The 22,540-nt window shown below is 51.8% G+C and overlaps 9 protein-coding genes across 9 annotated transcripts; 7 read left to right on the top strand and 2 right to left on the bottom strand.

The window, feature by feature from the left end:
• Nucleotides 1-1,968: 1,968 nt before the first annotated feature.
• On the top strand, nucleotides 1,969-2,828 carry RHO25_005578 (uncharacterized protein; the record flags this gene model as incomplete). Its single annotated transcript, XM_023596465.2, has 3 exons — nucleotides 1,969-2,082; nucleotides 2,144-2,268; nucleotides 2,384-2,828. The coding sequence occupies 3 exons, from the start codon at nucleotides 1,969-1,971 to the stop codon at nucleotides 2,826-2,828; spliced, it is 684 nt and encodes a 227-aa protein (XP_023457724.1).
• A 1,691-nt stretch (nucleotides 2,829-4,519) lies between these two features.
• On the top strand, nucleotides 4,520-4,861 carry RHO25_005577 (uncharacterized protein; the record flags this gene model as incomplete). Its single annotated transcript, XM_065602673.1, has 1 exon — nucleotides 4,520-4,861. One exon carries the CDS (start codon nucleotides 4,520-4,522, stop codon nucleotides 4,859-4,861), a length of 342 nt encoding a protein of 113 aa, XP_065458745.1.
• A 1,243-nt stretch (nucleotides 4,862-6,104) lies between these two features.
• Nucleotides 6,105-7,183, top strand: RHO25_005576 (uncharacterized protein; the record flags this gene model as incomplete). The annotated part of the gene is made up of 3 exons (XM_023596464.1): nucleotides 6,105-6,158; nucleotides 6,229-6,330; nucleotides 6,416-7,183. The coding sequence occupies 3 exons, from the start codon at nucleotides 6,105-6,107 to the stop codon at nucleotides 7,181-7,183; spliced, it is 924 nt and encodes a 307-aa protein (XP_023457719.1).
• A 2,720-nt stretch (nucleotides 7,184-9,903) lies between these two features.
• Nucleotides 9,904-10,824, top strand: RHO25_005575 (uncharacterized protein; the record flags this gene model as incomplete). The annotated part of the gene is made up of 1 exon (XM_023596463.1): nucleotides 9,904-10,824. One exon carries the CDS (start codon nucleotides 9,904-9,906, stop codon nucleotides 10,822-10,824), a length of 921 nt encoding a protein of 306 aa, XP_023457720.1.
• Nucleotides 10,825-11,608: 784 nt separating this feature from the next.
• Nucleotides 11,609-12,364, top strand: RHO25_005574 (uncharacterized protein; the record flags this gene model as incomplete). The annotated part of the gene is made up of 1 exon (XM_023596462.1): nucleotides 11,609-12,364. One exon carries the CDS (start codon nucleotides 11,609-11,611, stop codon nucleotides 12,362-12,364), a length of 756 nt encoding a protein of 251 aa, XP_023456601.1.
• Nucleotides 12,365-13,985: 1,621 nt separating this feature from the next.
• Nucleotides 13,986-14,777, top strand: RHO25_005573 (uncharacterized protein; the record flags this gene model as incomplete). Its single annotated transcript, XM_023596461.1, has 1 exon — nucleotides 13,986-14,777. The coding sequence occupies one exon, from the start codon at nucleotides 13,986-13,988 to the stop codon at nucleotides 14,775-14,777; it is 792 nt and encodes a 263-aa protein (XP_023456600.1).
• A 1,720-nt stretch (nucleotides 14,778-16,497) lies between these two features.
• On the bottom strand, nucleotides 16,498-17,360 carry RHO25_005572 (uncharacterized protein; the record flags this gene model as incomplete). The annotated part of the gene is made up of 3 exons (XM_023596459.2): nucleotides 16,498-16,962; nucleotides 17,011-17,157; nucleotides 17,208-17,360. The coding sequence occupies 3 exons, from the start codon at nucleotides 17,358-17,360 to the stop codon at nucleotides 16,498-16,500; spliced, it is 765 nt and encodes a 254-aa protein (XP_023456595.1).
• A 452-nt stretch (nucleotides 17,361-17,812) lies between these two features.
• On the bottom strand, nucleotides 17,813-18,668 carry RHO25_005571 (uncharacterized protein; the record flags this gene model as incomplete). The annotated part of the gene is made up of 3 exons (XM_065602672.1): nucleotides 17,813-18,265; nucleotides 18,336-18,467; nucleotides 18,540-18,668. The coding sequence occupies 3 exons, from the start codon at nucleotides 18,666-18,668 to the stop codon at nucleotides 17,813-17,815; spliced, it is 714 nt and encodes a 237-aa protein (XP_065458744.1).
• Nucleotides 18,669-19,377: 709 nt separating this feature from the next.
• On the top strand, nucleotides 19,378-22,485 carry RHO25_005570 (uncharacterized protein; the record flags this gene model as incomplete). Its single annotated transcript, XM_023596457.1, has 1 exon — nucleotides 19,378-22,485. One exon carries the CDS (start codon nucleotides 19,378-19,380, stop codon nucleotides 22,483-22,485), a length of 3,108 nt encoding a protein of 1,035 aa, XP_023456593.1.
• Nucleotides 22,486-22,540: the final 55 nt, after the last annotated feature.

Below are 22,540 nucleotides of genomic sequence, written 5' to 3'. Positions count from 1 at the left end.
TGTTTAGTGTGCCATATTGAGTGTATAGTACAGCGGTGGCACATAATTACCTTGGAGAACTTGGTAAAAAGCATTGTTGGTAGCTCAGAACTCTGTGTCTGGACCGCGTTATGATAATCTGCTGAGAGCAAGAGAAAGGGTGATCGATATAGGCCGTCGGGAGAGAGTCGTAGCTTGAAACTCTTTTAGACTGTGTGCGAGTGTGGCACTGGGCGAAGCTGCAATCGAGCAGTATGTGTCTTTATAGTACGACACCATCCTCGCAGGATCTAGAGCGAGCCCAGAGCGGACACGGCAAAGTCGGGCGAGAACATCTGTCTGTGCTAATTCAGGAGCACGCATTACCCCGAATCCTGTATGCTGAACTGTCGGATGGTATGGAAAGCATGAGATCAGGGAAGCAGCATTGTGTGAGGGCTGCAGCCAACGACTGACGGATGGTATGAAACTTTGTCATCTGGGAAGCAGCATTGTCGAGAGCTGCCGCAAACGATTGTTGGATGGTATGAAACTTTGACATCAGGGAAGAGGCGTTGTCGCGAACTGCCGCGAACGGCTGCCGCACGGTAAGGAAATCTGACATCAGGGAAGCAGGATTATACGAGAGCGGCAGCAAACAGCAGGTGTAGTCCAGGGGCATTCGCCCGTTAGCAGGACTCTACGGACGAGCCGTTGATGAGTCTTGCTTACATGTTCTGATTATCCATCATCGCTCGCACGAACTGCTTACTGCTGACTGATCATTGATCATGCACTAGAAGCACGCGACGGCTTCTAGGGTCACCAAGCGTTGGTAAACTATACATAGCGGGGAGAACCATCGAACCGCTCTCGATTTCGGACACGTTTGGGTCTAGACCGCCGAGCAGCGTTCTCGGGAATCGGACGGCCAGCACGCACACCGTGAGAGTTTGGGCAATTCCAAATGGTTTTCTGCATTGGAGGGCTACCGGAACCCGCATGAGTCAATCTTGCAGTCGTGTTTCGAGCAGCTGGCCGGCTGGATCGTGTCAGGCTCGAGCAGGCGGGTCCAAGAATGAAAGGTCCAGCGACATGAGCCTTCAGAGACTAGCTTTGCACAGTGTCCATCCAATGTCGAGACGATACAGTACGCGATGGCGCAAAAGAGCACTCAGCTCGACGTCAAGTCGACCATGACGCCGCAGGCAGCTTTCGATTCCATACACTTCCCTGTCTTGCTGGGGAGACCATGGAGGCGGTTACTGTCGCTCGAGAGGGCCATGTTATTCTCGCAACAGCGTATCCTCATATAAATCTTGATGGATACAGCCCAGTCCCAGTCCTGCAGGACCCTGAGTAATGTCCATGGTGGTGATTCCCTGCTCCACCTCCTGTGGTATCCGCACTCCGGCTTCGTCCGACAGACTGCTGGAGTTTAGGACAGTTTAGCGCACCGGATCTGGGAATATCGGTATCTGGGAACCATAATCCTGTTGTTCTCGTTTGCGAGAATGCAAGTGCATCCGATGATGCCGTTGAAGAGACTCAAGCCGCTCACAGCTGACGAGAAGTGCTTGCCGCCCAGCGGTGGGCCACTATACCTTGTTCCCTCTCGATGCTAGGTACTGTTCTAGTTTCTCGCAGCGTTCCGGACCGGAAAACATCTTCAGTGTCGGCGGCGACATCGGCCTGTCGTGGTCCGCTGGAACGTACGAGGAAGATCACGTCGTATGGGCTGATTTGAGACCAACATATCTGCTTTCATGGCGATCGCGGAATCAACTATCTCTGCAGAGAGGCGTCGAAAGCGTTGCTTCAAGGGTCCAAGGGTCTAGGAGCGCTGCGGTGCGAATATTGTGGGGTGAAAGGTTGCGTGAAGTGAAGTGAAGTCAGAAGTCCCAGCACAAGCTGCGCCAAGACTTCGAGAGCCAAAAGTCGTGGCCGCTGTGACTCTCCCTCGCACCGCCATCCAACGCCACTTCACTTCATTTCTATCTCTTCATCAAAATGTCAACCCAAGATCCAGCGCAGGACAATGGACATGGCGAAAGCTACGAGGAAGAGCATGTGCACACCGTCTACGAGCAGATTGCCTCCCACTTCTCGTCTACCCGCTACAAGGTGAGCACCGCAATTTCCGCAATTGCCCAATCGGTCCAAAAGAACTAATTCTCGCTCTTAGCCTTGGCCCATCATAGAACGCTTTCTCAAGTCTCTTTCACCAGGCTCAATTGGTCTCGACATTGGCTGCGGCAACGGCAAGTACCTAGCCGTCAATCCGGAAATTTTCATCATAGGCTCTGATCGGTCTGTCACCACCCAAACCTTCCAAGCCGCAAAACAAAGAGCATCTATACACTTGAATATTTGATGTATGGCTTGTAGAACATTAGCTGATACGGTAAGTCTCTGTCCTCTTCAGGTCCTCCAACCTCATCTCTATCGCCCGCCAACACCAGCCCCATTCTGTCTGCATCTCCGACATTCTATCCCTACCTCATCAATCCAAGCACTTCGACTTCGCAATCAGCATAGCCGTCATCCATCATCTTTCCACTCCCGAGCGGCGCATCGAAGCCGTGCAAGCTATTCTCAAAACATTGAGACCTGGCGGACAAGCTTTGTTGTACTGCTGGGCACTAGAGCAAGACGGCAGTCGAAGAGGGTGGAAAGAGGGCATGGATCAGGACGTCATGGTGCCGTGGGTGAAGAAGACGAAAGGTGTGAAAGAAGATGAGACATTCTTGAGGTATTATCATTTGTATCGCAAAGGGGAGTTGGAGGGCGATGTGGTTGCCGCGGGTGGCAAAGTGGTGGAGGCTGGGTATGAGAAGGATAACTGGTGGGTTGTGGCGGAGAGGGCTTGAAGTATCGGAACGATATTCAGTGCCCAGGGTGAGGGCTCGAGAGCGGCGGAGGGGAGTCCGGTCCATGCATCTCGACTATGCGGCGCTGACTGCTTTCCCAACTGAGCGCAATCATGAAGTTACAAGGATCTTGTGTCTGAAGCGGGTCGCTGCTGATACATACTGCTGCCCGCTTGGTCATTGTCCCACTGACATTTCGCAGCACGCTGAGACAGCTTGGAGCGAACGCGGCTCCAACAGGACAGATTGCACGCACTGTTCTTCTCCCGACGTCGACGCATTGGATCAAACTGTACTCTTGCCACGGCGACCTTTCCGATCCGCATTCTTGATAGCTCACGACGATATTGCGCGGCCTTCCTCCCTCTTGGAAGAATATCGAATTGAGACATGTGTAGGCTTGTGTCTTGCACCAATCAGGCCTGAGGCGATTCCCATATGGGCCGTCTTGCGGCGTTTGACCTGCGGCACTGAGAAAACACTCTTTCGTCTCATCCTTCGATACGAGTTTCGCCTTTCTGGACTCAAGTGACGCTCCTTGTTTGCTCCAAACGCCACTTGTGTGAGACCCCAAATTGGTAAATTCTGCGATTGACAAGGCTATAAAGTCGTCTCTCACTGACCATAACCAACCGCAGACACACAGCACAAGATCTTCACTCGCTTTCCAACGATACAATTTCGATAACCATAACGCATCACTCACGAACACGATCACGCACTTCCCAAGACTTGAAGTTTTCTCCCTTCAAGTTCACAACATCAGCCTCTAAAACACTCAAATCAGAAGCACAACTTCTACGACATCCACAAGCTTGCACCACCGGCACAAGACCACATATCCCCCACATCAGCCCAGAGTGGATACCCGAGCAGAGAGCCAGCTCTTCTTTCACCGTCCATCGCCAGTGATGGCACTTCCTACACGCCGAGACTACATGTCCAGCATGGCGCGGGCCGACTGTGGCATATGTCTCCAGCCACTGACACAGTCGACCTCCACCACTTGCCGCCATTACTTTTGTCGCGGATGCATCCGGGCCTGGCTCCGCTCAAACAATACCTGTCCTACGTGCCGAGCAGAACTGTTCAGCGACGGTGCTCAGCGCCCTCGAGCACGGGAGCGACTTCGTCAGGAACAGCCGCGCAGGGAGCTCAATGAGAGCGTCCCAGTTGTCGACGGCCAACATGGACAGATGCAGACACTTAGCGAGATACGTGAAATGTTGCGTGGCGCTGGTCTGGAAGAAGGGGAATTAGAGATGCAGGAAGACTTATGGAATGAGGTACAACGACCGACGCCGTCGCATGACAGGCGAAGATCGGTGGCCAACCATGCGACTGGGCAGGCAGTTCGCTCATCACAACCAATCTTCGGACGCAATAGTACGCCACGCGACGTCGCACTCCCAGAACCTGGTCATCGACACCAAGTACAATCGCCAGGTGAGTCCACGGCAACGACGTCCAGCCTCCACAGTACCGAAATGCCGTCTCACACTCTGGGAAACACCGTTGAGGATCAAGGTGACCTACAGCCTTCTGCCTTGGGGAGACAGACAGCGACTAGTTGCGGACACAATGGACAACGCGTCGAGGCCAACAGTGAACTCACCTATGATGAGATTTCTGCACTCTCCGCTCAGCTTGGAATGAGCAGATCCCAGACCTTCGTTTGCAACTCCGCAGCCATGGATCGCCTCATGCGCCGCCTACAGTCTGAACAGGATGCGCAGCCTGAGTGGCATACAGAGATTAAAGACCGCGATGTGCTCTACACTTTCAAACTCAGAAACGCCATGTTCGCATTCTATTGGATCAGCTTCGACGCACCTTCGTGGTGTGCTCGTTTGCCAAGTGGTCAAGAGCGCAGCGACTTCTCGGAATCACTCTACGACCATCATCGCAAGTGGAGGAGAAATTTCGATAGCTACTTCCTCCACGTGGCCCCCAACTTATTGGATAGAGAAGTCCGATATCTGATGCAGGAGGAGTCTGCAAACCCACTGGAAGAGCATTTGATATTTGTTTGAGCAAGGGACGAGATCCATCGTTTTGGTAGACAATGTTGCGGTGGCGAGAGGTGGCGAGAGTGTTGTCGACTGGCAGACGTCAGATGTCCGACAAAATACAGCGAAGGCTCCATAGCCTGACATCTATGATCAAGTCCCTGTAGTGCGTGTAGTGCTCGTTGATTGGGACTGACAGCGAACGATGCAGTATTCTGGTTGCAGGATGGACAAACGACATTCTGAGTATCGCCTTGGGGCCAAACTGGGCACTGTTTGCGGACAGATATGGGTAAGTTGCGCCGCTGGCAATCAAAGTCATGCGGCACACGGGGCCTGGAATTAGTCGTCCATAGTACAGTGGAGTTCTCAACCACAAGAGCTATGGAATCGATCAAAGGCGGCCTTTGTCTCAAGTTTCTTTTTTGTGTCTTCTCTACTGACCACCTTCGTCGCAGGTCTTTTGTTTCACCGCCCGAAGACCAGAACTTCAGTAGATCAACACGGTGAGTCACGAAATTGGTACTTTCAAAGTCAGCCGGGGGCTTCAACTATTGAGATGAATGATCCATGCACCTGCTACAGCATCTAACCCTCTCACACCGAGCTTTAAAGCGACAAATTCTTCAGCTTTCTATCCAACCCAACCCGACCATTGTCATCTTACAACAAAGGCAACTCAAGCTTCAGCTACTGCGTCAATCACGCCTCCACAATACTGAAGGCCACTCTACGTCAGATGTGGCTCGATACGCCTAGAACTGAATCGGGCCCAGCTACAATACCCACACAGATACCGTCTCCTCGCTACACTCGAAACATGTCGTGACCTCGAAGAGGAAAGACATCCAGGCTTACGCCTGATGACCAAGGAAGCTTACCCACCGCGCGATCACTACATCGCCGATTATTGTTTGGACTTATAATACTGTCCCATCATTTCTCTTACATACCTGGTGTAGCCCTCTAGCCGACCAAGCAGACTCTACCCTAGCATCTGTATCAAGATAGTGAATGGGATCGTAACATTTCGGGAAATCACCTGATTGAGCCAATCACCTATCTCAAGGTCTATTCACCAGCCCGGGCACCTTTCCGCCTACTAGAACCTGTCTTTTTTCTCAACTAGTACTCCGACCACAACCACTCGAGTCCCAGCTATTTCACCAGAAACGATCCACCGGCTCGAGAATATCGCAACGACAGCCCTGGGAGGTGTCGATGAACATCGAGTCCTGCTGAATTTGCTCTACTTCACGTCCACAAAATGTCTCTGCTTTCTCGCAGGGACTACATGTCGCAGCTGGCCATAGAGGACTGCGTGAGTGTCTCCAGCTAGCAAAAGGCGCGTTCAAGGTCCTACAGTTCTGTGTACTGACTGTTTTCGACAGGACATCTGCCACGAGCCCATGAGCGACCCAGCTCGCACCGACTGCCGCCACTTCTTCTGTTTCGAATGTCTGAAGGCTTGGCTGGAGTCAAACAACACCTGTGTAAGTCCATCCTCCATCGGACAACGTGAGTTGGCGAAAAACTTCTCTCAAGTATCAATGAACATCCACTGACCGCTTTTGATAGCCAACATGCCGAACTCAGCTGTTCGAGGAGACTGAGCCAAACACTGCGCAAGATGCCGAGCGACAAGGTGATACAACACAGGCCGTCCTTGACATACCTGTTGGGCAGCGTATGGCAATAGTGCGCGACCTCAACGAGATGATGGCACGCCTGAGGGTCCTAGAAGCAAACGTCTCTAGACTTGGAGAAGCTCAGACGCCACCACTGGTGGTCGATAGAGCCACCGAGCAAGCGGCTGATCGACCTCAAACGACCAGAGAGACGGACGGGTTGCATGGCAACGATCGAGCTGCAGAGCCCGCCTACGGGGAAGGAGAACTGAGTTACGACGCACTTGTCGCTTACTCGCACGAATTGCAACCCCGCCCAGAGGAATTGCTGCCTATGGTCACCTTCGACGGCGCTGCGATGACCCGTCTATTGGACCGGCTACTACCTGAGCAGCGCGCACGACCCGACTGGTACGAGCAGTTGAGGACTCGCGCAGTACGCTACACATTCACTATTGACGGTGCGGTCGCCCGTCTCCATCGCGCCAGCTGCGACTTTCTCTCATTGAGTCCTGGTAGCGGCACGCCGTTCGACGAAACGAATAGGAGGATCAGGAGTGCTTACAGTACGCGCCAAAGCCAGTGGTTCGACAAGGTGCTTGACTTGCTCAGAGACGTGTCAGTCGACGCATTGTCCAGTGAAGTCCGTAGGCTCATGCAGGAGGAGGTCCATCGTCCGCTCGAAGAGCTAAGTATGCCACTACTTCGCTACTATTGAGGCATGAGAGCGAGACTGGGCAGCCAATAGCCGGCAATGACCGAAAAAGCGCGGATCTGACGCAGGAACCGGCAGAAATGACACCAAGATGGCTGAAGGATGCGAAGGCTTCTACGGACAGACCGGCAACCAAAAAGGAAACTGCGCCATACCTTAACTATGGATGTCTTACGTCTATTTATGAACGGGATCCCACTGTAGTTGGGGCTCTTTGTAGCACGGATGGGGTACTTTATACGGATGAGGCGATCATGGACAACATGGAGGTATTACAGATTCAGGCTACACAGCATGCCCACGATAGCTGGTAGGTTATGGCCGTAACAGAATGAGAGTAGGTGTTTTGTAGATGTCCTGGGCAGAGGTCGTACAGGACAGGGCTATGGAAAACAGGATCGAGATGGCGGACTCGTACTGCCAAGTAAAACTGCGGCAAGGACTCAGAGCAGTCCTTCGTAGATCTCATGTACTTCACAAAGTCTTCCGAACAGATTCACACCTGCGGTAGTTATCACGAATGATGCCTGTTGCAAGTCAACCTCCGAAAATGTGTGACCTCCTGAGTTCCATGTGCCAGTTTGAGACGTGTCTTATAGGAATCACTCAGGCGAATGCGATGCATCGTCGCCTCAGGACCAGATGTCTGTGATAATTGTTTTGCGAGCCCTACTCGGTATTCTGTCTTGTGCTAAATGGGCTGATACAATGTTCGAGACCAAGTTCTACTCACAGCTTTGAAACACGCTCTTGCAGCAATGCGAAGATAGTCTTAGATGATAGACAGTCATGTCTCTCAGAAGCCACTTTAGTGAGACCTTGTCTCTTTTGATGGAACACAGATGCCATCCCTCAGGCTATATAGTCTCTCTGCTTCTATCGGTAATCCTTAACAGAACTCGAGAAACTTGCTTCCAAGCGCATCCATCAGAGATTTACAGCATCTGCGCTTCAAACAGACCTGGCCAGTTTTCAGACCTTTGATTTCTTTCGTTTCGCCAACAAGAGACTACAGCACACGATCATCACTACCACAAGATCCCAAGGCGGAGGTTCTGAGCACACAAGCGACTCACAGCATCACAAGCGCCTCACAGCAACACATATAAAGTCAAGCCAAGACCCGTCAGCCCATCCTCTCCTTGATCAAGTCTAGAATCAACGATGAAGTGTTGGAAATGCATCGCCAACTCGGATACCCCTCGTTGTGACCAATGTTCGCAAGCTCTGGATCTTGGTCTGCCATCCCCTTGTGGACATCGAATTTGTTGCGGATGTGTCAGGGTCTGGATCTGGCTCATGGGGGAGAAGACATGTCTTACGTGCAGAGCACCGCTGCATGGCCACTATGGGCATAATCTCGCATGAGAAATGCTGCGAATCGGTTGAGATGTCAGAGGTGTCTCGGCGATAATGATGAACGCACGATCGCGGAATATTGGGACTGCGATAGCTCCAAGTAAACCTTGAGGGGCATATGGTGGCATCGAATCGGCAGAATGCTTAAACACTCATTTCTGCGAGCAACATTTAGGCGAATTTGTTGGCAGTCCGACTTTAACGGAGGAGGAGGAGGAGGAGAGGCTTGTCATTGGTAGCCGCTGGATGGCTGCAAAGACTCGAGCTGATAGTGTATAACATCCCCGTTGAAAAGCACGACCGAAAAGCCTGGAGAATATGAACAGCGCTTTGTGTATTTCACTATACTCAATGTTGCCGTCCGGCCAAATCTTGGTCAGGTTCCTGTACGGTTTGCTGAGCTCAGTGATTTGTGCACGTTGCAGAACGTGACCTACGACTCCAATGACATGTATTACTTGATCCTGCCGGTACCGTGTGCGAACGCGTTGAGTGAAAAGATATTGATGTGGTGATGTACATGCTCAGGGGCTCCAGTCAAAATTTGAAGTTCATTTAATTAGTCGAGACATGCTTCCGACCAATAGATCTTCCCCAGGCAATTTAGGAGCGCCTGAAGGACGTTTTGAAACAATTGGCAGCTACTATTCACGCTTGGTTCCTGGTGGCTTGAACCAAGACATTTGCTGCCTCGTGCAGATACCCGTTGGAGATATGGTCCAGAAGTGGGCCTTTTGAGAGGTTCCGCTGGCGACAGAGAGTATCCCAGGATGTAGCTAAGTGCGGGAGCCTGAGCCTCGTGCGTGGACGTTGGGATGTCAGAGGTCAAGGCTAAGCTTCACTTCGACAATTTTGGAGCATTTGGCCTCCCCCAAATTGGTCCACGCGCTGGTATCGATCAAGTCGTCTCTGTGAAAGTCGAAGGACCATGTTCCTATTGTCCCGAGCATCGATACACGTTGGTGAACGGGAGCGATGTCACGTTCTTTGGGGCCGGTCACGCTGCGGTTCACTGGCCGTCAAATTTTAGTCTTCTAAAGGTCATATAGGACTGCGCAGCCTTGATCAACAACATCTTCCGTGTCACCATCCTGACCGCCGCGCTTGACCTCGTCGATGCGGTCAGTCAACAGTCAAAAGCCATTGTTGCTCCTCCTCTCCGCTCTCACCATCGTCGTCAACAGCTGCGCGCCGTCAGCACCATCATCATTACAACAACACGAGAACTTTCTCCTTCTCATCACAACACCTGCGAACACTCGCGCCTCGCCCACACGACTACCGAACTTCCCTCATCCCCCAGACTTCGACCGAACTTGAATCAAACCTGGTGGCTGAAACGGACACCATCTCACCACTCCGCAATGGCGGTTCCGACGCGCGAGGAATACATGTCCAGGCTAGGCCAGGAGACTTGTGACATCTGCTACGAACCGATGGAGACGCCCACGCGCACTACCTGTCGACACTATTACTGTCTCGAGTGTTTGACGACGTGGCTCGAAACGAACAACACATGCCCTTCATGCCGCACCAAGCTGTTCGACGACCCCGATATCGATGAAAGCGACGATTCAAGTGACGAGGAGGATTCAAGCGACGAGGAAGATTCGGAAGATGAAGAGGAGGAGGAAGGAATGGACATCGAGACAGGCAACGGCCAGGCTGCACCTGCCGACGAGGATTACTACAACGCATTTCGCGCTAGAGCTGCTGCTGAACACCACGGTCCCCCTTTCATGGGCGTGGAGGATGCAGTCCGCCCCGACAGGCAAGCAGTACAAGAAGAGCTCCGCAGAATAACTCGCACTGCCGTGTCACATGAACCCGCCCAGCGACAACAAGAGGAGCTCGCGAGCCGGGATATCGAGACTGTGCGCAATGGATACAACTTGATCCCGCCGCTGCGTCTGAACCCCATCTCTGTCACTCGCTTGCTCTTGGCATTGGTATCGAAGCATCAGCCGTTACCGCAATGGTTTCCTGAGATACCTGATTGGGAAGTGGTATACGTGTTCGAGTGGCTTGGTAGCGTTTCTCGCTGGTGGTTCGTTCGTATAGAGTACAACGATCCCCCGAGCTTTGCTACTATGAGCACCTACAGACGAGTGTTGAAGGGAATCGATAATCGGAACGATCACCAGGAATGGGTGGAGAGAGTGTCTGCTTTCTTCTTCTCTGTGAATCGCAACGATCTATCCGAAGTAGTGGAAGAGTTGAGAGTCGAGCAAGGGCATGCTTCGCTTCCCCCGCGACAGCATGTGAGCTTCGGGCTACAAGTTTGATCGAAGGGGAGATATAGAGCGCAGCGCAGGGGCAGTCAGGCATAGGATGAATGGAGGCAACACATTTTGCAGAGAGATGCATTCGCACATGCGTTTGACTGTGCTTTCCATTTGGCGGTAGACATTGGGTACGCTCGCACTAGCGATATAAGGTCGCTAAGTTACATCCCATACCGACGAAGTAATTCTGCAATGGCTGAGCGGTGATGAATGATAGCACCTTGACACTTCCAATACTTGCAAGACTTCCTTTTTACACTGTGATATGTTGGTAGACAGCACAACCAGTCAGGCTCATCACCCGACTTGCTGTCCGACTCTCTTCGACACAACCTTGCCCGGAGCCATTAGTAGAAGACGTCTCGACTACAGAACGGCGAGCTGCCATCTCGAGGCTGGACGATGAAGCAGGGATCACCCCATCTGGTCCACGTGAGCTGCATCTGCCGACACGTTTCTCTGCAAGCACCCGCTCACCGTTTGACTTCAGCAAACGCCATAAGCTAGGAAGTCTTTGACCATTCAAAGGAAGGTGCGTTTGCTTTCGATTGCTCTGAGGCTACACCTTCCGGACTACGAACCTTTATTCAATTCGATGCAACATAGCAAACATCGGCAGCTCAAGCACTGTTATACTTTCTCCGTGTCAACATCTACATCTCATCAGTACAACGTTCGTCGTCAAGCACCCGTTTAAGCACGACATCTCAAAGTCGTTACACACACATCTTGCCACAAAAAATCGACTCGATACAAGGACTCAAGGCGAATCAATCACTCAGATATGGCCTTACCAACTCGTGCTGAATTTCTGTCCGGCTTAGGTGCGAAGACGTGCGACATCTGCTACGATGACATGACAGGGCCGGCCAAGACTCCATGTGGCCATGTTTATTGCTTGGAGTGTCTGCTGTCCTGGCTCAAGCAGCACAATACGTGTCCTACATGCAGAAGCATACTGTTCGAGAATCCGACCAACGACGACGAAAATGCCATCGACGGTGAAGACGACACGGAAGAACAACCAAACGGCAATGCCGTCGAGAACCACGAAGAAGCTGGCGTACCACCATTCGGAAGCACAGAAAGACTCCAATATGAGATGACAGCAGTCCTTAACGAGGTCGAGGCTGAGTTGGACGCCAACCCAGAGCCACGAATTGCAACTTTTGACGCATCAGCCATGGCTCAAGTCGTGGCGGCATTTCGAATCGACCAGCGCTTGCGCGATGCATGGATGGACGAGATCAAAAGCTGGGATGTAATGTACACTTTCGTCGACCGAGACAACAGCCACGTTTGGACTTTCGATCACATCAGCTACGATCCTCCTTCTGGTCCGGATACATCGGGCTCCTCTCTCGGCGAGCAGAGAGGTCTAGTTACTAATCGCCATGTCATGTGGGCGAAGAAACTGTCAAGACATTTGAGCAGCATTCCTGCCAACGAATTGTCCAATCGGGTCCGCGTCGTCAGAGTACTTGTGTCTTATAAGCCGGAATTGACTGAGCGGGAGGTTGTGGCATCTCCACTAGATTGAGCTTCACGATGAGACAAGGAGGATAGTTGGATGGCAAGGAAGGAATGGAGACTGAGGAGGTGCGTTGCATGGTGCGATGGAAACTGAACATACCAAAAAAAACCGCAGAGTCAAAGCGAGTATGGTTGGAACACCCAACATGATCTCTGCTTGCATATGCTGACTCATAAGGAAGTTGGTCAGCAGTTAATGCTGCTGGAAGAAACTTGTTGGCAGAGTATGTAGCTGGATTGCAGAGATACGCTTCTCAGCTGTGACTTACGAACTCTTGGTATCACCAGCACTTCTCGCAGGCTTTTAGTGGATGAGTGATCAGTAAGAACTTGCAGCGAGAGAAGATGAGGACTCAGCTGAAGTGAGGAAGGCCGATCGATAGTTTGCCGGGCCCTTTTAGCGTAGATCATCCCTCACTCATCACTACCTTTTGACTGTTGTTTGTTGCAGCCTTGACAAAATGACTTCACGGTGACCCTGGCTAGGCTGGAGGCTTGCAACTGTTGATCAGGTCACGGATACTGGCTGCACACTCTGACCCCGCAATGATGATTTTTTAGAACTCCTGCGTTGCTAGCGGGTCCCATGTGAAACCAGGTTGAGTAATCGTACAGTGTGTTCGTCCATGCTGAGCAAATCTGGTCAATTCTGATCACTATAGTGACTAGAGTATGTGAACCCAGCAAGGGTTCCAATATGCACCAGAAGGACGCATAAACCCTACAGCCCGGGCCGTATCGTCAGGAAGCACAGGGCTTGTTGGCTCTGCTCAGACTATAAAGCGGCAATCTGCCATCATCGATTTTTGTTGAGAACCCAGCAGTACTATCAGCACTCCCGCAATGAAGTCCACTACATTTGCCGTCGTCTTATGCCTCGTTGGTTCAGTTATGGCAACGTTCCCGGAGGGATTCCCATACGAGTGGTGCAATAATGGTGAGCTACACGGGCTGTCACTCAGTCACCCACCTCTGCTTACGGTTATGATAGGTTGGGGTGATCCCAATCTAGTCTGCGAGAACGCTAAATATGGTGCTGTCTGCGTAAGTATCTCACTTGAGAAACAAATTCTGTGCCCGTTCGGGATCAAATGTTTTGGCAGGATACTAACTTGATACCTCCATTCGTAGTGTCATCCAACGATCCAGAATTCATTCTATCACAGACATCTCCCAGTCAATCTAACCTCTATTATGCCGGCGCACGGGCTGGTAACCCAGCCTGTGGAGGTAATGGGCATCTACGGTGTTCGAGATAGGATGTCCGCAGTAAAATACAACGTAGAACTCTCAAGATTGGTCCACTTCTTCACCTACCGTTACGGTCCATGCTACGCTGCCTCAGTGAACAGAAAAATCCCGATGTCTCTAGCAACGGCTCACCTGACTTCTTTGTCATTGACCTTTCGACAAACTTTGCCCCATTCAAACTACAAATTCTTCTCCCTCCCATCACAGTTCATCGTCCAACGACTTATCTCCAGCGCCCTGACTAGAGCGCCCACTGACACCTGAAACAGTCTTAATCAGGGAACGCTCACTTCGAGAACGACATTGCATAATCAACAGCCAGATATTTGACCTACAGCAATCAGGTCACTCCAGATCGCGCAATTCCCTGTCACAACATGGCATTGCCATCGCGGGGCGAGTTCCTCTCAAACCTGGAGTCAGATCAGTGCGACATCTGCTATGATGCCATGGTCGAGCCAGCTCACACACCATGCGGACATGTCTATTGCTTGGAATGCCTACTTACTTGGCTGGACGAGAACAACACCTGCCCGACGTGCCGAACAAAGCTCTTTGAGCAAGACACTGATGACGAGAGTGATGATGAGATGGAGGCAGACGACGAAGAAGATGGTGATGATGAGCTTGAAAACACTGCTGGCGATACCAACCGAAACGCCGAGAACGAGGAGAACGCGAACGAGTACATTGAACGCTTCGCAAACGAAATTACCGCCAGAGTGATCGAGCTCGATACCGGCATGCAGAGGCCAGCTCCGCACCGTATCGCCAGAACTGTAACATTCGACTGGTCCGGACTGGCTACATTGATGGCCACACTGGAAATCGAGCGGCGAGAGTGGGCTGAACTGTACGATGAGCTCAATACAAGGGACGTCAGGTATACGTTCACGGTTCGTGTGGGAGTCCTCCAGCACGAGATCGAAACCTGGAAGTTCGATTATATCAGCTACCCTAACCTTTACGAGCCTGATACAGCAATGTCCATTGTTCGAGAAGAGGCAGTAGCCCAAGCCATGGCTCATGTTCAATGGGCACGAAAAATATCCAGCTACCTCTACCGCATACCAGCCAGTGAAATTGCAAGTGCTTACCAGGCGCAGCTTCGACAGGGCGCGGTCTCAGAATACAGGCTCATTGCTTACCCACGGGAGGACAATTTTTGATGGACGATGGAGCTCGACTGACTCTGAATGAAGGCCAAAACGCGAAGACAAAGAGAATTCTGCGGGCTGTAGGATATGCTAGGACGTTGCATGGAGTCTGGTTAGCGGTACGAGACTTCCCCTGGGTTGCTGCCAGAGTCATAGTGATCTTAGGGTCAAGGGAGCTAGCTTCTGATAGCTAGAAATGTGCGCCCTCTGGGATCGATGAAGCATTCTATGCCATTCAGTGTGCTCAGAGGCATGATAGAGTAGCAGAGAATTGTCCGGAGTTCATTTGCACATGTACTATGGGATCTTTTTCACAATCAGCTTCTGCCTTGTATCGGTGAATGCGAGCGAAGACCCACATATTCGAGTCTGTCACTCACAAGATATTCATTCACCCAGTCGCAAGCTTTTCTTCTATTAGAAGCAATATCAACCTTTTCATAAACCTCCAACCTTTTTATTGCAACAACCAGAGCCCGAACTCACCACTGCGGCAATCATTTGGCTTCCAGTCTCGTACGCACTGCGCCGGGACTGGAGCATCGCACCGTATTTACATCGCACAAGATCGACGAACCACCGCCCACCATCACCATGGCACAGGCCTCTCGGCGCGATTATATGTCAAGTCTTGTCCACGACGACTGCGACATCTGTTATCAGCCCATGACCGAGCCAACACGCCTCTCTTGTCGCCATTACTTTTGCCTCGAATGCTTTCGGAGCTGGCTGGACGGAAACAATACCTGTCCATCCTGTCGGGCCCAACTTTTCGAGGAACCTGGAGAGCCAAACGATGGCCAGACAGCAGCAGAAGGCGCGCCAGCGCAGTTGACCATCGTTAGTGAGTCCAACCACACCACTCGAGTCGAGATCCGCGCCGAAAGAATTAAACCAGAGACTCTCGAAGAATACTTGAACCGTGTGGATGGGATCAGAGCCACCACTCGTAGGATTCCGAGAACTAACAGACCACAAACGGTCACTCTCGAGTCCACGGCGATGTCTCTGATCCTGGCATCTCTGCAGTCCGAGGAGCATGCTCGGCCAAACTGCAACGATGACCTAGGAGACTGTGATGTACAGTACACATTTACCACGACGGAGGGCGATGATGTTTTGTGGACATTCGACCACACGAGCTACATCTCTCATTCTCGATCGAGGGCCACCACTGCGGCTGAAGCCGAACAGCATAGAGTGTATGCCGAGAATCAGGAAGAGTGGACGCGATTGGTGTCAAGGTACCTGCTCAGCGTCGACGCCCACAAGCTGGACAAGTTGGTTGAATTTCTTAGGCGAGCAGACATCGGGCGTTTGCCGCAGGCCCGCCGGCTCGTGGTATCTGTTCGGTATTGATGATTGGAGGGCAAGATGAGGCAGAAGAGTACATCCCAGGAGGATGAAGCGCTAGGTTTCCTAGCTCCGGTATGCTTCAGAGCTGAGCGAGAGGGCGAGCGGAGCAGATTGACAAAAGACCGCCACGCGAGAGCTTGCCAAAAGCATCCGGGGCTTTCAGTGCAAAGAAGCTGTATTCTCTCAGAGACCTGCATCAGCAGAATGAAGCTGGGGCTGAAACGAGTTCCAGCAAAGGAGGACTATCGTGCATGCACCTGCCACAGCTACATTAGCAAAGGGACGACGTTGATATACACGCACGTTCTTCTACCATGCTCAGACCATTCCTCCACTCCAAGATCCATGAACTACTTGTCAATGCTTCGATCGATTTTCATTGAGCTGTAGCAATGTTTTCGAGTCGCTCCTTATATTCGCTCATCTTTCCCCTTGGCACGCAAATCTGAAAATGCTCAGTCGGACTCCGCGTGTAGCTGGTCGAACACCGGCAGACATATTCGAGGTCCATAGGCGCAAGCAGCACTGTCCGTCGACATCCATGGCAGATACGCAACTTGGCGTCGGTCTGCTCGGCTTCCATCAAGGAGTCATTCAGTCGATCAAGATACTTCCAAACCAGAGTCCTATCTTTCTCGACCAGTTCGCGAAAGGCCGGGAGTCTCAGCAGGTCGCGCAGAAACGTGCTCTCAAGGTCCTGGGCTTGCTGAATCACATTGGGCAGGAGTGTGTTCTGTCGAATGCGCATAATGGTTTCGAAGACATCCTCCGTTCTGGAGGTGGCGGTGGCACCTTTGGTAAACTTTTCTGTTGCGGCCTTCGCCAGATCTGTCACAAGGTACTACGGAATTGTCAGCGGGTCGCACACGATAGTTAGAAGGGCACGCACCTTTTGTGCAGCATTGGCGATCTGCAGTTGTAGTTTCCAGTTGCTGTCTTGGTCGGTATGGTGGTTGCCGGAGTAGAGATATCGCAATACATGTTCCACTGCATCCGGATCGTCCTCTTTGAGCTCGATGACTTTTCGGGAGCTTTCCTGTATGCGCATCAGCTCTGCAACGCAAGTCAGTATTGGAAGCAACTCACACTGAACGCACTTTCCGATCCACAGAGCATTCTGAAGTACTCTGATTTGGTACATAGGATCAGCTTGTGGCAGTGAACACTTCTGCCGCTGAAGCTGATCGTGATGTCCGAGTACGCCGGGTTATCGTACAGATCTGAGGTTGAGAGTGACATGCTCGTAACGACTTGAGGCAGAGATACGTCGCGTTTTCTCACTCTGAGGTCGTTCGTGCCAGATTAATGGAGGCAAAAGCTTTGACAGCTGCGCGTGAAGTGTGAACACGACGCGACCTGGCCGCGGATTTCCCGAACCCTGAACCCTGAACCATGATTCATCAAAGCGCGACGAACCGACGAACCGTGTCCGTGTTTCACGTGTCGATGGGATGGTTATTCAATTATCCACATCAACCTTCATGTTCTGAGATCATGAAGCCATTGCAAAACAACACCGTTGGTAAATGCCGACAGTCGCTCACAATGACTGCAAAATGGCGCTGGCGCGAATCCCACGCTGGCGGAGCTTTGCAAGCCGGGTTTCAGATCGCACATGTACAACTCAGCACTCCCTGGCTCCCTTTTAGTTCACTTGCTTCGATTGACAGACCCAGGAATTGTATCGAACATCAGGAGCCGTACGGCATGATCTGACTTTTGTACGTAGTCAATTGGTCCTTTGGCACCCAGACTTTAAGGCGTTTGTAGTCTCTCTCGTTGAGCTCCGATCGACATGAGCACTTCGAAGCTTTCTCATTGCGTGCAAGCAGTCTTCGTTTTGGGCACCGACGGCAAACTTGAATGTCAGCACTCCTGCGTTCTGAAAACTTGGCGTTCAAATGGTCAAGATGCTTCCAAAGCAGAGTCCTGTCCTGATCGACGACCTCACGGTATGCTTCCAGGTTGAGAAGATTATGCAAATGCTTCTGCTCGATTCTATCAGCCACTTTAAGTGCCTTAGGCAAGAGGGTGCTCTTCCGGATGTGCATTATCGTATCAAAGGCCTCTCTTGTGTCGTGTATATCGCTCGTTATGTCCCTGACGAGATGAAGAGCGTCGTCTGCGAGATCATTCAGAAGATACTGGGGAGTAGTTAGTCGGGATCGAAGGCTGGGCAGACGAGCCACTCGCCTTGTGTGCAGCATTGGCAACTTGCAGTTGCAGCTTCCAATCCTCATTACGGGCTGCATCCTCATCGCTGTCGAACGAATATAGATACTCCAGTATGAACTCCACTGCATCAGGGTCGTCTTCCTTCAGCTCAATCTCTCTCCGACCGCTCTCCTGTCACTGACTAAGCACAGTGAACGGCTCCGAGAGCGGTCAACTTGCAGCAAACCCGCTGTGGGGCCTCACTAGCCTCTTGAAATACTCCGAGCTGGTACTTAGAACAACCTTGTGACAGTAGATGCTTCTACCGCTGAAGCTGATAGTGACATCGGAGTACTCAGGCTGGTTGTATAGAGGTGCGGTGTCGAAGGACATGGTTGTGAGATAGTCTTAAGTCTTGGATGCACTGAGGTAGTTGGCTTGGGCAAAGTCACTCACTGCGGCGACGCGAGTGAGGCTCGCTGCGATGTTCTGTAGGACCGAAAAAACGAAGACATTCGCTGCAAGCTCGAGTGAAGTGCATATGGCGACGCGACGCGACGGACAAACTGGGCACGGGCTCATTTCGCAGAGTTCCGGAGTCACGACCGGGGCTTTTTATCGCAGGGGCGCAACATGGGGATGTGATCGCTGTCTTCTGCAACGACTTGAGGCATCGTCTTTGTGATCATCCAAGGAAAAGTTATGCGCACAGCCGGCTCCAGATCAGATAGTGGGTGTTGTTTGTTGTCAAATGGAACTGGAAAGAGGACAGAGGGCACCGGGCCGATACCACCAATGCCAAGACATTGTCGGCACGTGTCGGTACGACCTTCAACCTGGATGAAAACATCGGCAAAAGTCAACCAGTGGGCATTCTTTTCTCCTGGAACGGCCCAAGTATGGCCAAGAGCGACACGCCCTCCAAGTGGCTCTGCCATAGGATGTCACGCCCACAGTACGCAGGGACGCCCCATGGGTCACTCCACGACACTACGGGATGTGGAGAGCAGCTGTCGGCATCAAGGTAGGGTTCTTCAACAGCTTCGCTCATCGTTCACAGCTTTCTTTCAGCCATCTATCTTCAAGACGACTGACAGCAGCAATGGGTGATATTGGAGTCGATTCTGAGCGGAGGCCAGACTGGGCCAATCTCTCTGTCCTTCACCGGAACACCTTGGCGCCGCGTTCTAACTTTTTTCTGTACAACAACGAGCAAGATGCTCTATCAAGAGACACGTTGAAAGCGAAAGCCGTTTCACTGTCTGGGCCCTGGAAGTTCCATCTCTCAAATTCTCCTCTCGAAGCACCAGCTGGATTCGAGGCAGCCACCTTTGACAGCTCAAAATGGTCCGATATCGCCGTGCCAGGCATGTGGCAGCTTCAAGGCTTCGGACGAGGACCGCAGTACACAAATGTGCAATACCCATTCTTCGTAGACCCACCATATCCACCATACACCGACAACGAGACTGGCTCGTATCTCACCACATTCCAAGTACCCAAAGCCATCCAAGATCACCAACTGAGGCTCCGGTTTGAGGGCGTGGATTCTGGCTTCCATGTCTACGTCAACGGCAAGGAAGTCGGATACAGCCAAGGAGCCCGCAACCCATCCGAGTTCGACATTACCGATTTCGTGAAGCTCGGAGAAGAGAACAGTCTTGCTGTCCGCGTTTACCAATTTACAGACGGGTCTTACATCGAAGATCAAGACCAGTGGTGGCTTTCAGGAATCTTCAGAGATGTCTTCCTATTGGGCTTTCCTAAGGAGGCTCGGATCGAAGATCTCTCAGTACAAACGCCGCTCGACAAGGAATACCGCGATGCCACTCTCGAGGTGCAGGCGATTGTCACTGGCAGCGGAGAGCTCACGTTCAATTTGTCTGACGCATCAGGCAAAGCCGTCGCTTCGAAGTCAGTGGCCAAAGAGGACAAAGCAACGGGGACAGTTTCGGTATCCATACCTGTACAGAATCCTCGCAAATGGACCGCGGAAACGCCATACCTCTACAATCTGACGGTCTCACTTGCCGGGCAGCACATTGTTCAACGAGTCGGTTTCAGGCAAGTAGAGCACAAGGACGGGTTGATCAAGGTCAACGGCAAGAGAGTTGTGTTCAAGGGCGCAAACAGACACGAACATCATTATCTGTCTGGCCGCACTGTGCCTTACGAGTTCATGAAGCAGGATCTCCTGCTGATGAAAACTCACAATCTCAATGCCATAAGAACATCTCATCAGCCCAGTGATGTCAGGCTATACGATCTATGCGATGAGCTTGGTCTGTGGGTCATGGATGAGGCTGACCTGGAGTGCCACGGCTTTGAGACAATTGCCGACGCAGCTCTCGCCCCAGCAGAGCAAGCTCTACCATTCTTTGAACGACAGAGTTTAACCAGAGGCGAAGCAGCAAAGTGGACCTCAGACAACCCGGTCTGGCAAGAAGCCTATCTCGATCGCGCTCAGCACCTTGTTCATCGCGATAAGCTACATCCTTCTGTCATTATCTGGAGTCTGGGCAACGAGGCATTCTATGGTCAGAATCACACAGCAATGACCGAGTGGATCCACAACTACGACCCTACCCGACTTGTGCACTACGAGCCAGATCTGGAAGCCAAGCACGTTGACATGCACTCTCGCATGTACCCGGAAATCTCTGATATCATCAAGTTCGCCGAGGATAAAAAGACAGACAAGCCGCTAGTGCTGTGTGAGTATATCCACGCCATGGGCACGGGACCTGGCAACATCAAAGAGTACATTGATGCTTTCTACAAGTATCATGCGCTTCAAGGTGGCTGGGTCTGGGAGTGGGCGAATCATGGCCTGTTGACCAAGACCAAAGATGGCAAAGAGTTCTACGGATATGGCGGTGACTTTGGCGACTTCCCGAACGACTACAACTTTGTCATGGATGGCGTTCTCGACTCGGACCATGAGCCACGCAGTGCTTTGATTGAGTATAAGAAGGCTCTGGAGCCAGTTCAGATTGTTTCAGCTTCTCTCGATGAGGTCGAGATCATCAACCGCCTTGATTTCACCACCCTGGACCAGTTTCATGTGACCTGGGCGGAGGTCGATGAGACTGGCAAGAAGCTGCAGACTGGAAACCTTGAGCTGCCACAGTGTGTACAGCCGTACACGACTTGCAAGCTCGCACTGCCAGCCAAGGCAACGGATCCCTCGCGCGAGACTTTTATCAATCTGAGTTTCGAGCTTAAGGAATCTACTACCTGGGCTGAGAAGGGCCATGAGGTAGCATTGCTGCAAGTGCCACTCTCTGGGCCACGTCCTGTCAGTGTAGGCACAAAAGGCAATGCGGCGCTGAAAGCAGAGGGGACTGCCACCTCGCTTTCGATCACAGCTCAACATGCCAAGTGGAACGTCGACTTGCTTCGTGGTCGATTGCAATCGTGGCAAAAGAACGGAGAAGAGCTTATCGCCCAGCCACTGGAGCCAACATTTTATCGCGCGGTCACGGACAACGATGCCCCTCGTGATGGAAGAGACTGGAAAGACAGACTGCTCCATCTTGCACGACTCCACACTCGCGAAGCCAAGTGGCACCAGACTGAAGACGGCAGTGTCGTTGTCGATCTGGCGCAAAAATTCGCTCCTCCAGTCCTGTCATGGAGCATCGACTTGCAAACTCAATACACCTTCTCACCTTCGGGAACTGTCAAGTTGAACGTCAAAGGCAATCCAACAGGCCAAAACCTGCCCAAGACTCTCCCGCGCATCGGAGTCACCCTCGGCTTACCAGAAGCCTTTGACGACGTCCAATGGTTCGGCCGTGGCCCAGGCGAAAGCTACAAAGACATGAAGCTCTCGCAGACGGTCGATAGATACTCCTCTAACGTTGCATGCCTCTGGGCCGCACCAGATTTCCCACAAGAGTGCTCAAATCGCACAGACACTCGATGGGTGAAACTCTCTTCTCCGAAGACCAATTTGACAGCACAATTCGTAAAGTCAAAAGATGGCGACGAGAGACACTTGTTCGACTTCCAGGCATCGCATTATGATGTCAAAGATATCGATGAGGCACAGCATCCTAATGAGTTGGACAGCAAGAAGAAGGACTACGTGATTTTGAGACTAGATGCTGACCATCATGGTTTGGGTACCGGATCTTGTGGACCCAGAACATTGGAGCAGTATGCGCTGAAGACTGAGCCTTTTGAGTTTACGGTGATCCTGAGCTGAAGATGCTCCAAGTGGTTGTTTCGTGAATAGACTAGAAAGCATCATATGAAAAGCC

Source organism: Cercospora beticola, chromosome 3 (genome assembly GCF_033473495.1).
Source record: "Cercospora beticola chromosome 3, complete sequence".
Taxonomy (NCBI): Eukaryota; Fungi; Ascomycota; class Dothideomycetes; order Mycosphaerellales; family Mycosphaerellaceae; genus Cercospora; species Cercospora beticola.
Note: the sequence above shows the minus strand (reverse complement) of the source record. Positions and strands in the feature narration are given on the sequence as shown.